Raw genomic sequence first — 19,641 nt, 5'->3', positions numbered from 1 at the left:
GGCGACAGCAAATCAAGAACACCGGTTTCGAGAGGTCCCTCCCCCAAGAGAGGAGCACCAATAGGAAGGTGGAAAGGCCTTGGTCCCGCCTCGTAATGTGCTAGGCCCCGCCCTCAATGAGGCAAGCGGCGCCTCCTACCTAGGAATTAAGGAGTTTTGGTTCGGGAAGGAGTGACTGCCCCATTTCCGGGCTGGGAGGCTGGACTTGGGGTGGGGGTGGGGCCTGTGAATCCTATTGGCAGCCCCAGTTTTCCCACCTGAAATGTGGGAATGAAATATTAAAGGTGGAAGTGATGTGGATTCCTTCATTTGTTCAACAAACATTTGAGCCAGGCGCTGAGGATTGGACACTAACATTAGGGAAGGTGGCAGGCTCTGCTAATCTAGCTTCATGGGTCTGGGCTAGTGCTTAACCCATCTGTGCATCGATTGTCTCAACCCTGAAATGGGCCAATTATAATAACCCCATGGGTTTTTTTGTTTTTTGTTTTTGAGATTTAATTGAGTTATGCAGAACAGCCATATAAGTGTATGCTGGAGATTTTTTGTTTGTTTGTTTTTGTTTGTTTGTTTGTTTTGTGGTACGCGGGCCTCTCACTGCTGTAGCCTCTCCCGTTGCGGAGCACAGGCTCCGGACGCGCAGGCTCAGCGGCCATGGCTCACGGGCCCAGCTGCTCCGCGGCATGTGGGATCCTCCCGGAACGGGGCACGAACCCGTGTCCCCTGCATCGGCAGGCAGACTCTCAACCACTGCGCCACTAGGGAAGCCCTGTTCGTTTTTTGTTTTGGCCTCACCACACGGCTTGTGCTATCTTAGTTCCACACGCCCCCCCCCGCCCCTCCCCCCCCAACCCGGGATGGAACCTGTGCACCCTGCAGTGGAAGTGAGGAATCCTAACCACTGGACCACCAGGGAATTCCCTATGCTATTGTTATTATGGGGGACTCACCCTAACACCTCCCTCCACCTCCCTCACTGGAAGGGCATGGAGGCTGGTTTGACACCTTGGGCCACCCTCATGGAGAGCTGAGGGTCCTGTAGTGTTGTGTGCATATTCATGATTTTGTGTGTGTGTGTGTGTGTGTGTGTGTGTGACTGTGGTGTTGGGGTGATAGAGCGTGGAGGTTTTCATGTGTCTTTGTAGTGTCTCAGAACTCAAGCAAAGGTGTGTAGGTTTGTGTGTGGCTGTGTGAGCATAGGTCAGGTGTGGCCCCCATGTGTGTGTCAGTGTGAGCCAGGCCAGTTGGGACATTGGTGTGTGGGTGTCTTTGTGTGTTCACGTGCCATTAGCTGCATGTGCATCTGTGATTGTACCAGCTTCTGGGCGTTTGTGTGTGTGTAAGGCTGTGGAATTTGTCCCACAATTCTGAGGGCTGGGAGTAGGTGTGTCAACATTTCTTTGATGTTCCATGCAATAATGCAAGTGTGATTGCATGTCTGAACACCAGTGGATTGATGACTGTGTTTGTGACACCTCATGTGTTCCCAACTTGTGGATAAATGATTGTGTCCCACTGTGAAAACGCATGTGACTGGTACACCCCATATCGGTCTGTGTGTGATTGTGTCTACCAGTGTGTGTCTGTGACCGTATGAATCTCTGATTTCATGTGTGCATGGCTATGCTCATGGCACCCTGTGTGTCTCTGACTGTGTGTGACTCTGTGTCCCAGCAATGGTATAAAGGTCTGACCATGCCAATTCGGGGGATGGTCTCTGACGTTGTGGGACTCCATTGTGTAGTTGTGTCCAACCATTGGTATGTGTTTGTAACACTGTGTGTCTCTGACTTGTATGGGTGTGACTTGTATAGGTGCCCCCCACCATCGATGTGTGACAATATATGACACTGTGTGTCTATGACCCTGCCTCAATATTGGTCGATTATGACTGTGTTGATCTGTCTGTGTGTGTTAGAGGAGGTGCCCGAGGCGTGGACGTGGCCACAGCCACAGCTCAATAACCACCCCTACCCGTCTCTATGGCGGCCCTCCCCCTCCACCCACCGTGGTTCAGCCTCCTGGCTTCGTCTTGCACCAAAGGAGCTCCTAGGCGCTCAGCCAGCGCTCGTTCAGCAGCCTCCCGCCAGCCTGGGAGCAAGTTTGGACTCACGCAAACTCCTCCAGTGGGACTCCAGGTGGTGCGGGGGCGGGGCCACGCGGAAGAGAGGGGCGGGGCCTAATTTGTCTTGCCCCCTCCCCAGGTGTGTAGCCATCCTCCTCTCCCTGGCCATCAGTACCCTTTGCTGGTACAACCTGCTCTCTGTGGAGACAATCAACATGAACCTCACTCTGTAAGGGTCAGCTGGGCCCAAGTGGACACTCTCCACTTCACCCCTATTCTATGCTCCTGTAGGGGTGGGGAGTCGGCAGCATGGGGAAAGGGGGTGGACACTGCTGAGGATGTCCAGAGGAGGGAGATATTCCTCCAGGAAGGTTCTCTGAGTGAGGCTGGCCCAGCTAAGGAGCCTCATGGGCCAGCCCACTGTCTGTCTCTACCTCAGCCCAGGCAGAGCCCAGACCTGGGCCTTGACCCCTCCATACCAGACCCCCAGCTGCCCTGTCCAGAGACGTCCAGGGTGGGGGTCCAGTGGTGTCCCCACTCCTCCCATCTCATGGACTGTGGCTGATGAATCTGTTGACCTGCTCTGTGGTAGATGGGATCCAGCTGCGTGCGACTGGGGGTCACATTCCCTCAATCCCCTGTCCTCTTCTGAACCCTGCTCCCTTCAGACCTGGTGGTGATTCTCCACAACAGGGATCAGTTGTTCCCGTGTTACCATGCAGTTTCTCTCTTCGGCTTCTCCTGCTTCTATAAGGACCCTTGGAGACACCACCTCTCCCACTACCCTGCCCGCATGCTTTGAACATCTCCTGTGGGCTTGGTTACCATAAGCTCCAAGAGGACAGGGAGATTTTGGTTGTTTGTTTGGTGTGGTGTCCCCAGCATTAGAGACGGAGCCTGGAACATGGGAAGTGCTTAATAGATGTCAGCTACAAAAATGAGTAAACGAATGGGTGAATGTTCCTGAAACTCACCCGAACCTTTAAAGCCTGCAAACGGTCCCTTGTGACAGCCCCATGTGACTGCCTTCGGCATGCCTGACTAATTACCCTGCCACTGCCTTCGCCCCTCTTTCTCCAGCCCCGGGACAGGCTGCATTACCTTGTAGAATTCTATGCCCATCTGTGTCTGTCACAGCCTTTTGTCAATTTTGGGCACTTGGGTCTGGGGGGCATGTGAGGGCCTTCCTGCTGCTCTCTTGCATTCACCTTCCTCTCCTTCACTCCTGATCGCCCCCCTCCTGTCCACAGTTGGTTCCTGAGTATGGTGAGCTGTCCCCAAAGCTCACCAGTGGCCTTGCTGGTGTGGTCATGGCTGGAGTCTATATAGCTGGCACCTCTGTGATACGGTTCTAAAATTCGAGGGGTGATGACCTTGTCTATTGCTGGTCCTGGACATCCTTAACATTCTACAGTTATACCGCATCCTGTCCGGGGCCTGAGGCTGGGGAGCCATCTCAGAGTACGCCAGAGCAGAGTGTGGGGAGGGATTGAAGCAATCTGGAAGAGCTTCCCTCAATCCTGCTGCAGCCTCAGACCCAGGGCCAAAATAAGGGAAGCTGTGCATAGGATCCTGAGGCTGTGCCCACCCCATCACGAGAAGACTCAGAGTCACTCAACAAGCACCTGTTGAGGGAATTCCCTGGCGGTCCAGTGGTTAGGACTCCACGCTTTCACTGCCAAGGGCCCAGGCTCAATCCTTGGTCGGGGAACTTAGATTCCGCAAGCTGGGTGGTGCGGAAAAAAAAAAAACAAAACAAGCAAACAAACAAAAACCCACACACACACACAAAACACAAGCATTTATTGAGAGCCTCCTTTGTAGCAGGCACCGTTTTAAGTGTTGAGGAAAAGCAGTAAGCAAAAAAAAAAAAAAAAAGATTCCTGACCTGGGGGAGCTGGCATGCTTGTGGAGGAGACGGAAAAAAGACCCATGTTCTTTTCTTTTCTTTTAAAAAAATATTTATTTGTTTGTTTTTATTCTTGACTGTGTTGGGTCTTCGTTACTGCACGTGGGCTTTTGGCGAGCGGCGGCTACTCTTCGTTGCAGTGCGCAGGCTTCTCATTGTGGTGCCTTCTCTTGTTGCAGAGCACGGGCTCTAGGCGCGTGGGCTTCAGTAGTTGTGGCACATCGTCGCGGGCTCTAGAGCGCAGGCTCAGTAGTTGTGGCTGATGGGCTCTAGAGTGCAGGTTCAGTAGCTGTGCGTGGCACACGGGCTTCGTTGCTCTGCGGCGTGTGGGATCTTCCTGGACCAGGGCTCGAACCCTTGTCCCCTGCATTGGCAGGCGGATTGTTAACCACTGCGCCACGAGGGAAGTCCGAAAGACCCATGTTCTATAGAAATATTTTCATAGCTATATGCAGCTTGAAAAAATATTAAGTGCAACTTCAGAGCTGTTTAGGATATGATTTTGTCTATCAGCTTGTGAATCGTCAGTGATTTTGAACATAGAACATGTAACCTTTTGTAATTAACAGCAATTTTTAGTCCCTGTTTCGCTTGTGTGTAGAGCTTGATTCTTGGTGTTCTGTGTATTAATTTAGGTATTTAGATTTATGCCTTCTGTCATTCTGCCATCTCAAACAAAGCATCAGAATACTTTCATTAATTCAACAAATTAATTACTTAAAACAAATACGTGTTGTAAGCTAGATCCAGAGGGAAATATGAAATTAATTTGAAAAAGGAAAAGAAATTTAAGTTCTCCAAGTACTTAGAATCTGTTTCCAAGAAAGGGTATATTTTCATGAAGTAAAATGCTACATATAATTAACAAAAGGGCTGATATTAATAAACAGATTAAGAATTGTTCAAAAAGAAGTATTTTATAGCTTGAGCTGTGCATGGTGATTACATGGGTGTATATGTATATAAAAATTCACTGAGCTCTCGATTAAGATGTGTGCATTTTACTTTAAGTAATATCTCAATTAAAAATATTTTTAAAGTGATAATTGATTCATTGAGCTATAATTTGTACACTTTTCTATATGTATGATATACTTGTAAAGTCTATGTAAACACTTCACAACCATTAGGTGGCCATTATCAAAAAAATAGAATCTAACAAGTGAAGAAAGTGAAACTCTTGTACACTCCTGGTGGGAATGTAAGCTGGTTCAGCCACCATGGAAAACAGTATGGCAGTGCCTTAAAAAAAATTAAAAATGGAATTACCATATGATTCAGTAATTCCACTTCTGGGGATATACCCCAAAGGACTGAAAGCAGGGACCTGAACAGATACTCACACACCCATGTTCATAGCAGCATGATTCGCAATAGCCAAAGCAACTCAAATGTTCATCAGTAGATGAATGGATAAACAAAATGTAGTATATACATACAATGGAATATTATTCAGCCTTAAGAAGGAAAGAAATTCTGACACATACTACAAATAGATAAACCTTAAGGACTTTATGCTAAATGAAATAAACCAATCACAAAGGGACAAATACTGTATGATTCCACTTATGTGAGGTACCTAGAGAGTAATCAAATTATCATAGAGACAGAAAGTAGAATGATGGTTGCCAGGAGGTGGGGGAGGGGGAGAGTGGGGAATTACTGTTTAATGGGGGCAGAGTTTCAGTCTTGGAAGATGAAAAAAGTTCTGGAGATGGATGGTGGTGATGGCTGCAGAAAAACATCAATGTACTTAACATCACAGAACTGTACACTTAAAAATAGTACATTTTATGTTCTATATTTTACCACAATTTTGAAAAAGTCTACTTAAAGATGATAAGTGATACAGAGAACAGTGAAGCAGAAAAAGGGAGGAGGTGCAAGAGGAGTTTGCAGTTTGAAACTGGCTGGTTAGGAGAAGGTGTCACTGAGCAGGTGATCTTTGAGTAAAGACCTGAAGGAGGTGAGTGAACCATCTGGAGATTTGGGGAACACTTTGGGCATAAGGAGCAACTTCAAAGGCCTTTGGAGTGGAGTGAACTGAGGGAAATACGAGGAGGTCAGAGTGGAGTGGTGGTGGTGGGGCTCCTGGGCTCCCCCAGAAAGCCCTGGTTTTAGGCTATTAATTACCCCAACAGATTAGCACATAAAATGGGGGGTTGGCAGTGGCAGAGTCTCCAGGCGATGATGTTTCTCCGCTCCCATAAAGCCACTTCTGCAATCCCTTGGCCTCCATGACACAGGGTGCTGGCAGGGGGACAGAAAGATGCTCACAGCCACCCTTAGGATGCCTCCACGACTCTGCGCAGCCGCAGCACATCTGTCATCGAGATTCCTGTGATTGGCCGATCTAAGAGGCGCTACAGCCAATCAACTGCCGGTCCAGGAGGGCTTGCGCACCCTCCCCAGCACGTTGACAGCCACGTGGGCAGCTGCTGGGAGTGCTACTGCCCTCTGCTGGGCGTGCCCAGCTATAAGTAGGCGCAGTTCGATCTGCTCAGCTGGGTCTGAGTGAAGGCACGCGTGGGTGGTGGTGGGCTCACCAACCTGGCCGCAGCCTTTAGAGCTCCCGTTGTTCATCTTCCTAGTGAGGCATTTGCAGCTCTCATTTTCTAATTTATCCTTCCAGAAGTAGTTGATTCAAACACAGACATGTACTTTTTTGGGGGAGGGGTATTTTTTTTTTAAACACAGAGCACAATAGTATGTGTGAAGCCCTGATGTAGACCCTTTAACACGCAGTCCTCAAAACAACTCAAAGAAAATAGCAGCTTCACAGTGGAGGGTCCTGGCAGACATCACTTTAACCAAGGGGCCATCACCAGCAATAAGTCATAGTGACATCATAAGCCCTTGGTATGGGAAGGGAACATCACCTTTCTGGGATCCTTCTCACTAACGCAAAATCCCCACTCTAATCAAGACAAACCAAATTGAGAGACAGGCTATAAAATTACTAACCAGTACTCTTCAAAAGTGTCAAGGTCGTGAAAGACTAAGGGACTGTCACAGACCAAGGAGTCTAAGAAAACATGACAACTAAATGCCATGAGGGATCTTGGATTGGGTCCTGGAACAGAAAAGGGACATGAGTTAAAAAACTGGAGTCTGTAGTTTATTAATAGTATTGTGCCAAAGTTAATTTCTTAGTTTTGATAAGCATACTATGGTTATGTAAGATGTCAACAGTAGGGGCAGCAGGGTGAAGGGTATTTGGGAACTCTCTGTGCTATTTTTTTGGCAACTTTCCTGTAAGGTTAAAATTATCTCCAAACAAAAAGTTAAAAAGAAACAAGCCTACTGAAGCAGACACTATTAATGTGCCCATTTTCCAGGGGAGGAAACTCAACCACAGAGACGTTAAGACACCTGCCTGAGATCACACAGCCAGGAAGCACCAGGGTATGCCCCAAACCCATGGAATATGGATCCAGAGCCCCGCCCCACAGTCTTAACCACAGCACCACAGTGCCTTTATTTAATTGAAACAAAGTGCTGTATATTCTGCTGTCATCTTTGTCTATCTCACATGTTCCCTGTTGATAGATCTACAGGGTGACTTGTTATTAAAAGGCCACTGCAATAAATGTGATTCTTCATACCTACACTTGTACTTAGGAATATTCTAAAAAAGAGATTTGCTGGTTCAGAAGGTGTATTACATAGGTAGGGTTCTCCAGAAAAACAAAAAAAAATGTATGTACACATACATATATATATTGATATATATGAGAGAGACGATTTATTATAAGGAATTGACTTATGTGATTATGGAAGCTGAGAAGTCCAAGTCCAAGATCTGCAGTTGGCAAGCTGGGGACCCAGGAGGGTAGATGATGTAGTTCCAGTCCAAGAACAAAGGTGTGAGAACCGGGTGCATCAATGGTATAAGTTCCAGTCCAAGAGCTGGCAGGCTTGAGACCAAAGAAAAGCTGGTGTTTCAGTTCCAGTCTGAAGGCAGGAAAAGACCCATGTCCCAGCTCAAGGCAGTCAGGCAGGAGGAGTTCCTTCTTAGTGGACGGGGGAATCAGCCTTTTTGTTCTATTCAAGCCTCCAACTGATCTGATGAAGCCCATCCATATTGGGGAGGGCAATCTGTTTTACTCAGACTGCAAATTCAAATATTAATCTCATCCAAAAACACCCTTGAAGACATACCCAGAATAATGTATGACCAAGTATCTGGGCACCCCCTGGCCCAGTTGACTTGACACGTAAAAGTAACCACCAGAAAAAGTAAGGACACTTATCATTTTGAAAGCTATCAGCAAACTGCCCATGCCCATCAAAGATGTTCCCTAAGCCTCCCCAGCATTTGTTGTTATGAGGTGTTCTGATTTTTGCCAATCCGGGCCACTCTTTTATTTTTATTTTTTTCATTTTTTTTTGGCCACATCATGCGGCATGCAGGAGCTTAGTTCCCCGACCAGGGATCAAACCCACGCCCCCTGCAGTGGAAGCGCGCACTTTTAACCACTGGACCACCAGGGAAGTCCTGTGGAGGGGGCTTTTTATTTTTTAAATTTTATTATTATTTTTAAAATTTTAATTATTTATTTTTGGCTGCGTTGGGTCTTCCTTGCTGCATGTGGGCTTTCTCTGGTTGCAGCGAGCAGGGGCTACTCTTCGTTGTGGTGCCCGGGCTTCTCATTGCAGTCGCTTCTCTTGTTGCAGAGCACGGGCTCTAGAGCACGCAGGCTTCAGTAGTTGTGGCACGTGGGCTCAGTAGTTGTGGCTCGCAGGCTCTAGAGCACAGGCTCAGTTGTTGTGGTGCGCAGGCTTAGTTGCTCCGCGGCATGTGGGATCTTCCCGGACCGGGGCACGAACTCGTGTCCCCTGCATCGGCAGGCGGACTCTCAACCACTGCACCACCAGGGAAGCCCCGAGGGGGCTTTTTAAAATCACTTATTCAAATAGAAGTTTTTATGGAGGCAGACGTAGGTATCCACTGTCAGGTGCAAACACTTAATTGAATAGCTCCCTCCTGCCCATCCTCTCACAGTCTGGGGGTGTGGGATACATTATTTTAGAGCAGGTGGTCAGGGAGGGCCTCTCTGAAGAGGGGACATCTGAGCAGAGGAAATGAGGGAGAGGGCTCACAGGCATCTTGTGGAAATGTGTCGAGGCGGAAGGGACTACAAAGATGAGAGCGTGCTTGGGCACTCAAGAAATACATGTGGAAGGATGTGGGAGCAGCAGAAGCAGCGTGACCCTGGGAGAGTGACTTGGTTTCTCTGAACCTTTTCTTTATCTATAAAAGGGTCTAAGGGACTTCCCTGGCAGTCCAGTGGTTAAGACTCTGTGCTTCCAAAGCAAGGGGCTCCGGTTGATCCCTGGGGAGGCAACTAAGATCCCACATGCCCCCACCGTCCCGCCCCCCCCAAATAAAAAGGGGTCTAAGACTTCCCCTCTCAAGAGGGTGGTGGTGAGGATTAAGTGAGATTGTGCCTGGCACAGTGCCTGGCATGGAGTGAGCCCTCCAGAAACAGAAGCCATCTGGGGAAAGGAGAGCTAGGTAGGGGGTGGGTTTGGGGGTGCTGGCAGACACGGTCTGCCAAGATAGGCAAGTGAAGGGGGTGAGACTCTCCCGGGCACAGGCACAGAGGTTTGTGTGTGTGTTAGTTCTGAGAGTCAGAAAGTTTCTGGGGGATCTCATAAGACTGAGGAAAGGCAGAGCTTTTCTTTCATGACTGTCCTGGACTCTTCGAGAAAAGAAACTCTATTCCTTACTAAAGCCCATCCTTCTCATTTAGATGGCAAACTGAGGCACAGAGGGGCTGCGGCCTGGGAAGCGCCAAATAGAAGCTGAGTGGGGGGTCTGCACACCGGGCAGCCAGTGATGGGGGAGTCCCCTGGGGCTGGGGCCTCGGGATGGGATCAGTCCCCTCTCTCCGCCTCTACCCCCATCCATCAGACAGAAACAGAGACGATACAGAGACACAGTGAAAAACGGTGACCAAGAGGCGCGGAACAGAAACTGAGACGCAGAGACGGCGAGATAAAGAGAGAGGAGACACGGGGACAGAGAGAAAGACAGAGACAGTGAGATGGGCAGATTCATAGAGACGCAGAGAGAGACAAAGGCTGAGACATAAAAAGGCTAGGCGACGCTGAGAGACGGGCACAGAACGACCAAAAGACATTGCAAGAGATACAGAGACACCGACCCAGAATTGGATGGACAAACGGACCCGAAAAGGGCTGCCCCCTAGGGAGACCCCGGGTTGCCCCGTCTGGGGGCAAGCCAAGTGCTCCCCCACCCCGCCCCCGTCGTGCCTGGGCAGTGACTTCAGAGCCGGCGCGGATTCTATAAATGGCCAAGCGACAGCGGGCCGGGGGGCGGGGCCGAATGAGTCAGCGCGTTGCGTCATCGCTGCCTGGATGCCGCCAGGCCCCGCCCCCGCCCTCCTGGGCCGCCAGGGGGCGCCGGCCGAGGGCTAGCGGAGGCGCGGGTCCTCTCCTGCGCAGTAGCGACCTGTGGCCCGCTGCGGGCCGCTCAGTGTGGGCAGGATCCAGCAACCTATGCGTTTGAATCCTGGCTCCGCCACCCTGGAGCTGTGTGACTCCGGGCAGTCGGCTTCACCTCTCTGTACAACATTTAGACCCCACATCATAAGGCTGCTGTGAGGAATGAGTTGACAGATCCAAAGCACTCAGTACGTAGTAGGAGCTAATTGTTTGCTCATTTTATGTATTTTAGCGTATCTTCAATATACCATTACACGCTATCAACTTGTCGGTGGTTGCCTTAGCCCAGTCGTTCTCAAATGGGAGCGATCTGCTGCCAACCCCTCACCCCCATAGCTTTCCCAGGGACATTTGGCAACCTCTGGAGACATTCCTGTTTGTCAAGGCTAAGGTGGGGTGGGGGGAAGGGAGGAACGACTTCCCTGGCGGTCCAGTGGTTAAGACCCCCCATGGGGCTCGGGTTCGATAGGGGGAACTAAGATCCCGCATGCCATGCAGTGCAGCCAAAACAAAACAAAAAAGACTAAAGTGAGGGGGGGTGTTGCTTCTGGCACTGAGTAGGTAGAGGTTGGGGATGCTGCTTAAAGTTCTGCAATGCCCAAGACAGACCCCCGCCCCCACGATGAATTATCCAGCCGGGGTGTCAACAGTAGCAAGATTGAGAAACCCTGCCTTAGCCTCATAGCATTAGGGGCAGAGGCCCGGGTTCAAATTCTGCTCTGTCACTAGTGAGCTGTGTGACACTGGGAAAGGGATTCCACACCCCGGTGCCTCAGTTTCCGCATCTGTAAAGTGCATATAATAGCAGCACCCACTTCTGAGGGTGTTGTGAGGTATGTATGAGTGGATACATGTACAGCATTTGGACCGGGGCCTAACATAAGGGCTGTTGTCATTATTAGTACATCACAGCTGTGCCCTTAGCATGTGGCCAGCAAATTGCATGTCCTTGATGTATCATTAGTGTATGATATGGTTGCTGACATGTTATCCAAGTGTCACTAACATGGCCTAAACATACCTGGCATGACGTGGGCATGTCATCCACCCCTATGGTACAGGGGTGAGATCTGGACAGGCAGGGCTGCTTGCAGGTGTTCCCTCCAGGCCAGCCTGGCTGGGACAGGAATATATGGGGGTGTCCATGGCCTGGAACCCACTAACACAGCCACTCCGTGGTTCAGGCAACCCACAGGTGGATGGGGAGGGTGAGATCCAGGATCTCTGCTCCCCCAGGTCCTTATGAGGGGATGGAGGGGACAGAAGTGGGGTGCCAGATTCTCAGCAGAAATACTGCTATTCCCTGTCCTTCCCTGTGCCAGGCACTGCCCTGGGCATATTGGAGGCATTATTTTTTGGCTGTGCCACCCGGCTTGTGGAATCTTAGTTCCCTGACCAGGGACCAAACCCGTGCCTCCTGCAGTGGAAGCACAGCGTCTTAACCATTGGACCACCAGGGAGGTCCCAGGCATTATTTCTTCTGATCCTCACAACACCCCCATGAGCAGGCACTATCATTAGTCTATTTTACAGGTGTGGCAACAGAGGCTCAGAGAGGGGAAGGGGCTGGCCTACATTTATAGACTATTGGTGTCTGGACTTAAAACCAGGGTGGTGCTCCATAAACTACCACAGGTGGTAGTCCTGCCTCAAGACAGGAGAGAAATGAAGAAAGACCTCAGAGATGTGGGGAGATGGCCTCAGAGACAGACACAAAGAGACTAGGAGACCCAGCCAGAGGGCTAATGAACAGTGGGGAGTGGGGAAAGGTTGGTGGTCTCTGTCTGGCCAAGTTGCCCGCCGCCCCAAAAATGAATAACCCAGGCCGCCCCCCTAGGTGGAAACAATGACACAATCAGCTCCCAATACCAAGGCCCTGACATCACGAAGGGGGGCTGGCCAAGGTGGGGGGCGCCCCGCCCCTTGGCAGGCCTCTATGGCCAATGGGACGGCCTTGGAAGAGGCCCGGGCCGCCTCCCGAGCTTCAAAAACATGTGAGGAGGGAAGAGGGTGCAGACGGAGCTTCAGCTGCTGCCGCCTTCTTCAGCGCTGCCGCCACCGCTGTCCACCATCAGCCGGCATGTCCTCTGCTCACTTCAACCGAGGCCCCGCCTACGGGCTGTCAGCTGAGGTCAAGAACAAGGTAGGGCTGGAGGGCCTCCCCACGACCCGGCCCACTTGCCCTGCCAGGCCAGAGGCCCCACACTTGGGGTTCCCTGGACCCCCTTCCTGCCTATCCCATATGACTTGGAACCTGAGAGAGAAAAACGACGAGTATATGGGGAAGGGGCTACCTTCCTCCCTGGCCTGAGCATCCCAGAGCCCTCAGCTCCTGTTGGGGTGTGAAATGGGGGGGCATGCAGGCAGTCACAGGTAAACTGAGGCGGTTGGCCCATTGTGAAACCCCACCTGATTAGAGTCCCCTGTTAACCCTTTTTGTTTCTGGGGGTCTGGGGAAGGACTTGATTTTGCCCACACCCCATAGCCCGACAAAGAATTTGCGGAGTGCTCCAGAGCTGGGGTTCCTGGGGGGTGAGGCCCCAAGGTGTTGGAGATTGTGAAGGAAACGGAGACAGCTGGGGATAGGCAGAGAGTGGGCATTAGGGACAAAGCAGGGGTCTCCTAATTCTGGGGGTGGGAGGACATGGGGACATCGCCTTCATGCTATGGATGGGTAAACTGAGGTTCAGAAAGAAGAGGCAAGTAGCTCAGGTCCTATATAAGAGAGATTCAGAACTGGGCCCCTGAACTTGCGGCCCGTGTCCCCCATGGGATCAGCTTCTCCAGGGCAGCAAGCTTGAAGTCCCCAACCCACTGGAACAATCCCTTGAGCACTGTCCAGGGAGGAGTCCCAGCCCCATTTGACAGAGGGCAACACTGAGGCTCAGGGTGGCTTTTCCCAGGGTTCCACAGGCAGGAAATGGGGAGCTGGGATTGGGAACCTGGGTCGGGGGGATCCTCGGGGCTGGAGGAGGGGCCGGGTAGGGGGCGGGTGCTCGGGCAGGAGACAGATCCCAGCGTCGCCCCCCCTCCCCCCACCGCCGGCCCAGGAGCCGAGCGGAGCCGCCGCGCCATATAAGGCGGCCTCGGGAGCCCGGCCCGTGGGGCCGCGCTATATAAGGGCCGGTTTGCTTTATAAAGCCGGGCTGATGGGGAGGGGGGCGGCAAGGCCGGGGCCAGGTGAGGGGGCCTTCCCCTCCTCTTTCCCCTCCCCCAGAAGAAGGGGCGACCGGGTCTCCCAGGGGCCCGGAGCCTGTCTGGGCTGGGGTAGCGAGTTCTGGGGAAACGGAGCGGGGGCAAAGTGGGAGAGGAGAGGTGGAGGAGAGACGCAGAGATACTGGAAGCCTGAGACTTGAGAGGGACGGATGGGGGAGGGCGAGCCTGGAGCAAGATAAGACTGAGACAGGGATGGAGAGGTGGAGAGACCGCTGAGCCCCATCCTTGCCCGAGGCAGGGAACCTGGAGTCGGAGAGATGGAGAGAGACCTATGAAAGCAGAGATGGACGAGCTATGAGGCCCACCCCCAGCCGGACACGAAGAGATGGGGACAGGATGACAGGGCCTAGGAAAGACAGACAGAGCTGGGAGAGAGACTGAGGACATCGTGCCATGGGGAGAGAGACAGAGAAATACAGACATGCACAGGGCCAGGAGTAAGGCAAAGACAGGCCCTCGCCCCGAGCCAGAGAGGGGGCCCCAGGGATGAGGACCTAGAGAGACACTGAGACAGAGATATAAGACAGAGCTGTCCCCTGCAAGGCGGCATCCAGGGGCACCTCCTTAGGGCTCCTCCTCCCCTGCCTGAAGCTCCCAGGAGGGGGGCAGGGCCAGGGGAAGCTAAACCCCAAGTTTGGTCTGGAGGGGGAACCAAGAGGCCAGGCGCCGCCCCCCAGTCTGAGTATCTTGTTCTCCACCCCTTAATCCACATTCGGTGGTGCCAAACCTCAGAATGCCTGGAATGGCCCCTGGGCAGGTGCCACCTCAACACTGGCCCTCAGCACATCCCCCCCACCCCCCTCAACTGGACGTTGGGACAGAATTGCCTTAGTTGGGAAGCGACGAGGGAAGAGAGCAGAGCTAGGGAAGCTTAGATTGGGCCTGGGAGCCAACCCTGCTCCCCACTGCGTCCTCACCACCTTCTCTGTGTCCCCCACCACCAGCTGGCCCAGAAGTACGACCACCAGCGGGAACAGGAGCTGCGAGAGTGGATCGAGGGGGTGACAGGGCGCCGCATTGGCAACAACTTCATGGACGGCCTCAAAGACGGCATCATTCTTTGCGAGTGAGTGCGGCACTCATGGCTCAGACTCTGCCTTGGGCTGCCCCCAACCCCTCATCTCTACTACCTGAGCCCCTCAAATGACCAAGAGCTCAGAGCTGGATTGGGCACGTTATATCTGATACCTTTGTTTTGAGGTATCAGATATAAAGATAACCACTGTGCCCATTTAACAGTAAAGAAAACTGAGCCTCAGGTAAAACACGTCGCCCAAAGTCCCACGCTGTTCCAACAGAAATGACTTCTGAATCTAGAGTCTGAGCCGCCATGCATACGGGGCAGCCACACATATGGTCTCTAGAGTCCCAAGAAAGGGAGGTCACAGTGAAAAGGCACTGGGCCACATCAGCTGTCCACTGCTGGCTTGGTGAACTGAGCGATGTGCCACAGTAATTTAAGTGGGCCCTGATTTTCTCCCCCTCTCAGAACCTAATCACTGAGGGAGAGGAAAACCCTCAACAGCTCCCAAGCCCCGATTCCAGATTCCACCTCCTAGATTTCACTGCAACCCTATTTCTGGGCGGGGCCCTGAGCCCAGCTGGGGTCCTGTCTTTTTCTCTGAGTCTGACCCAGGGCAGGGTGACCCTAAGAGCCAGAGCTTGTGCTAGGGAAGCTTCCTGAAGGCACAGGGTTACCAAGCCCTAGCTGCTGGAAAGAGAGGGGCTGGGGGATGCTGTTCTACCATATCCAAGGAATCGGGGGATGGTCTGGTGTCCCAGGCCTTAAAGAGTGCAGGGCCACCCACCCGTTTATGGACGAGGTGCATTTATGGAGCACCTGCTGTGTGCCAGCCAGGTCTAGGCGCTGGGGATAGTGAACAAAACAGACTTGACTTGGGGCGCTTACGGAGCTTTAGTCCCGGTGGGGGTGATTGAACAAATAATTGTTGAAATAATCACATACTTGCCTGTGGTGGGAAGTGCCATGAGGAAGAGTCAAGCTGGGAAGGATGGGGGGCGGGGGGCATGGGGTGAAGGGTTGCTGCTTTGTACAGAATGGTCTGGGAGGTCTTTCTGAAGAGGTAATATTGAAGCAGAATCTTGGATGAAGTGAGGGAAGTTGTCGGCAGGACATCTTAGGGAAGAGTGGGCCAGGCAGCGGGGACAGCCAGTGCAAAGGCCCTGGGGTGGGAGCATGCCTCAGTGATCAGGGAAAGTGGAGGGAGTTAGCTGGGGGCCAGATGGTACAGGGCCTCTTCATCCTTCATACTATGGAGTTAGGCTTTTATTCTCAAGGCAATAGGAAACCATGGGAGTGCTCTGAACTGGGGAGTAACTGGAAATTTTTTTTTTTAATTGAAGTATACTTGATTTACAGTTGTGTTAATTTCTGCTGTACAGCAAAGTTATACAAGGTCCTATTGTATAGCACAGAGAACTATATTTAATATCCTATGATAAACCATACGGAATTGTTTTAAGAAGGCCATTTTAGCCATGGGATGACAAGCATCTGGAGGGGATGAGGTGGAAGCTGGGAGCCCAAGGGGAGGTCAAGGCAAGAGCCCAGGAAAGAGACACTGGTGGCTCAGAAGAGGGCGGAGGTGGGCTTCTGGAAGTCTTCAGGAGGCAGAGTAAAAGGAATTGCTGAGGGATGGAATGTGGGGGTGAGAGAGAGGGAGAGGAGAGTCAAGGGCGGCGGAGGGCTTTGTCTGAGACCTGGAGGGCTGGGTTTACTGAGCCGGGGAGGATGGAGGGAGTTCTGTGGGGGAAAGTGGGTGTCAGGAGTCCAGGTAGGGTGAATTTGATTTGAGACACCCATGTGGGGTGCTGGAATGGAGAGTAAGAGGTGGGCTGCAGGAAGATGTTGGGGAGTTGTTGGCATATGAATGGCATTTAAAGTCAAGAGAGGACTTCCCTGGCTGTCCAGTGGTTCAGACTCTGCGCTTCCACTGCAGGGGGCACGGGTTCGATCCCTGGACGGGGAACTAAGATCCCACATGTCGCGCAGCGTGGCCAAAAAAAAAAAAAAAAAATGCCAAGAGACTGGATGAGATCAAGGGGGTGAGTGTAGCCAGAGAAGAGGCCCCAGTTCTGAGCTGCGGGCTCTCCGATGTGTAGCGGTTTGCAAAAGGAGATTGAAACATGGTCACGAGCGAGGCAGGTGCACCCAGGAGACTCCCCTACACCCTCCATCGGGAGACTTTCTGACCTGAACGAGTCTAGCTCCCCGGGGTTGGTTTCCCATCTGGGTCCTGCCTGTGTGTGCGGATGGTCTGTGGTGGGGCTGCAGCTGGGGGCTGACTGCAGTGGGAAACAGAAAAAAGGAAAGCTCCCACTGACCGTCATCCTGACCCCTTGTTCCGCTGGGCTGGGCTTGGGTGGGGGCAGTAGGGGTCCCCTTCCTCAGTCCCCTCCCCTGCGCCTTGCAGGTTCATCAATAAGCTCCAGCCAGGCTCTGTGAAGAAGGTCAATGAGTCCACCCAGAATTGGCACCAGGTGAGCCCAGACTCTCTTAACTCTTTCGACCCCTGGCCCATAGCCCCTCAGAGCTCCACCCAGACCCCCACTCCCCTCCCACCCCTGACTGCCACCGGCTCCCCTCCAGCTGGAGAACATCGGCAACTTCATCAAGGCCATCACCAAGTATGGGGTGAGGCCCCACGACATCTTTGAGGCCAACGACCTGTTCGAGAACACCAACCACACCCAAGTGCAGTCCACCCTCCTGGCCCTGGCCAGCATGGTGAGTGTGGCTGAAGGGTGGGCATGGGGCCGTGGGGCTGCGGGCTTTCGGGGCTGGGATGCGGGTGGGGCCCCTTGTGCCCTCTGAGCCCCGCGTGGGTGGGAGGGGGAAAGCAGGTGCTGCTTAGGGTCTCCGAGGGGACAGTGTGGCCCAGGGCTTCCTTGTCAGTCCCTGCCTCCCTCACCCTCCCCAGGCCAAGACGAAAGGGAACAAGGTGAACGTGGGAGTGAAATATGCAGAGAAGCAGGAACGGAAATTTGAGCCAGAGAAGCTAAGAGAAGGGCGGAACATCATCGGGCTGCAGGTACCGCCCCTTCTACATCCGGGTCTCACTGCTGAGCTGAGCAGAGGGTCAGGGAGTGGAGGAGGCTGGGAGGGCGCCCTGGTCCCTGCAGGCTTTGGCGGGGGGGGGGGGGGTGGCAGGATATTTGGCCTTTACTAGACTATACGCTTGGCATTTTTCCATACCCTAACTCACTCCTCCGACAGCTCTAGGGGGTGGGTACTGTTACCAGCATACCCTTTATACAGACGGGAAAACTGAGGCCTGGAGAAGATAGCTTACTTGCCAGGATTGCCCATGTGATGAGTGGCCGGGCTGGAACTTGAACCCTGGAAGTCAGGCCACCTATCAGTCATGTGACCCACCTTCTCTGGGCCTCAGTTTCCAGTCTGTAGCCTGAGGGTGGAAACAGTGCCTCATTAGAGGGCCATGTAAGTGTCTGCTGACATGAGTTACATCTTGTGGCCCACCGTGAGATTTGTAAGCCTCGGGGTGATTCTCCTTCTGGCTCCCTAGATGGGCACCAACAAGTTTGCCAGCCAGCAGGGCATGACAGCCTACGGCACCCGGCGCCACCTCTACGACCCCAAGCTGGGCACAGACCAGCCCCTGGACCAGGCCACCATCAGCCTGCAGATGGGCACCAACAAGGGAGCCAGCCAGGTGTGTGGGGGGCCATGGGGCGGGCTGTGCCCCTCGCCGTCCCCTCGGCCTGACTGCACTGCCCTCCGCAGGCCGGCATGACTGCTCCCGGGACCAAGCGGCAGATCTTCGAGCCGGGGCTGGGCATGGAGCACTGCGACACGCTCAATGTCAGCCTGCAGATGGGCAGCAACAAGGGGGCCTCGCAGCGGGGCATGACAGTGTATGGGCTGCCCCGCCAGGTCTACGACCCCAAGTACTGCCTGACGCCCGAGTACCCGGAGCTGGGCGAGCCTGCCCACGACCACCACCCGCACAACTACTACAACTCCGCCTAGGGCCCTGGGCCTCCCGCCTTCCCCCGGGGAGGCCGGTGCTGCTCTTGGCAGGGCCCAGCCCGGCCCGCCGACCCCCTCCCCCTGCATGGCTCCTCCAGCCCCCTGGCACCTGCCTACAGGGTTAGCGTTTGGGGGGAGCAGACTGGGGGGGGCCTGTGGGGGGGAAAGGGGGCTCCTCCCTGGGTCCAACATAGAGCCGGGTGTTCCCGACAGCACCCAAAGGATGCACTGAGCAAAGCTACCCCGCTGTCCCCCACTCCCCACAGGTGGGTCCCCCAGGACAAGAAGCCCCCCCAAGCAAAGCCCCCAGAGCCCAGGCTCGCCCCCTTCCCCCATTCCCACAGTGGGAACAAACTGCATGCCCAGACCCCCAGCGGACACACGCGGTTTGGTTTGCAGCTGGCGTTAAGGGATGTGACAGCGGTGTTTGTAACGCGAGCACTTTCTTTTTCTACTTCACTGGAGCACAATAAATGGCTGTAAAGTCATCTGAGGACTCAGGGCTGCTCTGTCACAGAGGCTGTGTGGCTCTAGCACACGCATAAGTGGCCTCGCTCGGATATACCCCATCTCCCACACACACATCTGCACAGGCACACACACTCATATGCACCCTAAGGTACACACACAGAGCTCACAGAGCTCGCTGGACCCAGGATGGGCTCCCCCCCGCCCACACACAAAATCCACATGCACGCACACTTCGTGTGTATGGTGTACACACGCTCTCTACAGCCTTAGTGCACATACTCTTTCACACACAGATACACATGCAGTACACACTCCTACGTCCAGGCACATAAAAACATAAACCCTCACACAGGTACACCACACACACACACACACACACACACACACACACACACACACACACACACACACAGGCTCAGCACCCATGTACCTTCCCTGGGGGCCTGTGGGTTGCGTTGAGGCCAAGCGCCGGAACGGGCTAGATGGGATGTAAATCAC

At 53.2% G+C, this 19,641-nt stretch overlaps 1 protein-coding gene across 1 annotated transcript; it reads left to right on the top strand.

The window, feature by feature from the left end:
• Window positions 1-11,718: 11,718 nt before the first annotated feature.
• CNN1 (calponin 1) lies at window positions 11,719-18,785 on the top strand. The gene is made up of 7 exons (XM_022557312.3): window positions 11,719-12,588; window positions 14,606-14,727; window positions 17,096-17,162; window positions 17,272-17,409; window positions 17,603-17,713; window positions 18,209-18,355; window positions 18,427-18,785. The coding sequence occupies exons 1-7, from the start codon at window positions 12,292-12,294 to the stop codon at window positions 18,670-18,672; spliced, it is 1,128 nt and encodes a 375-aa protein (XP_022413020.3). The 5' UTR covers window positions 11,719-12,291; the 3' UTR covers window positions 18,673-18,785.
• The last annotated feature ends 856 nt before the right edge of the window (window positions 18,786-19,641 follow it).

The sequence above is a fragment of the Delphinapterus leucas genome, unplaced genomic scaffold (genome assembly GCF_059928025.1).
Source record: "Delphinapterus leucas isolate spDelLeu-1000000601 "Yukka" unplaced genomic scaffold, BTC_Dleu_Yukka2 spDelLeu_asBTCV2_sq25, whole genome shotgun sequence".
NCBI classification, from domain to species: Eukaryota; Metazoa; Chordata; class Mammalia; order Artiodactyla; family Monodontidae; genus Delphinapterus; species Delphinapterus leucas.
Note: the sequence above shows the minus strand (reverse complement) of the source record. Positions and strands in the feature narration are given on the sequence as shown.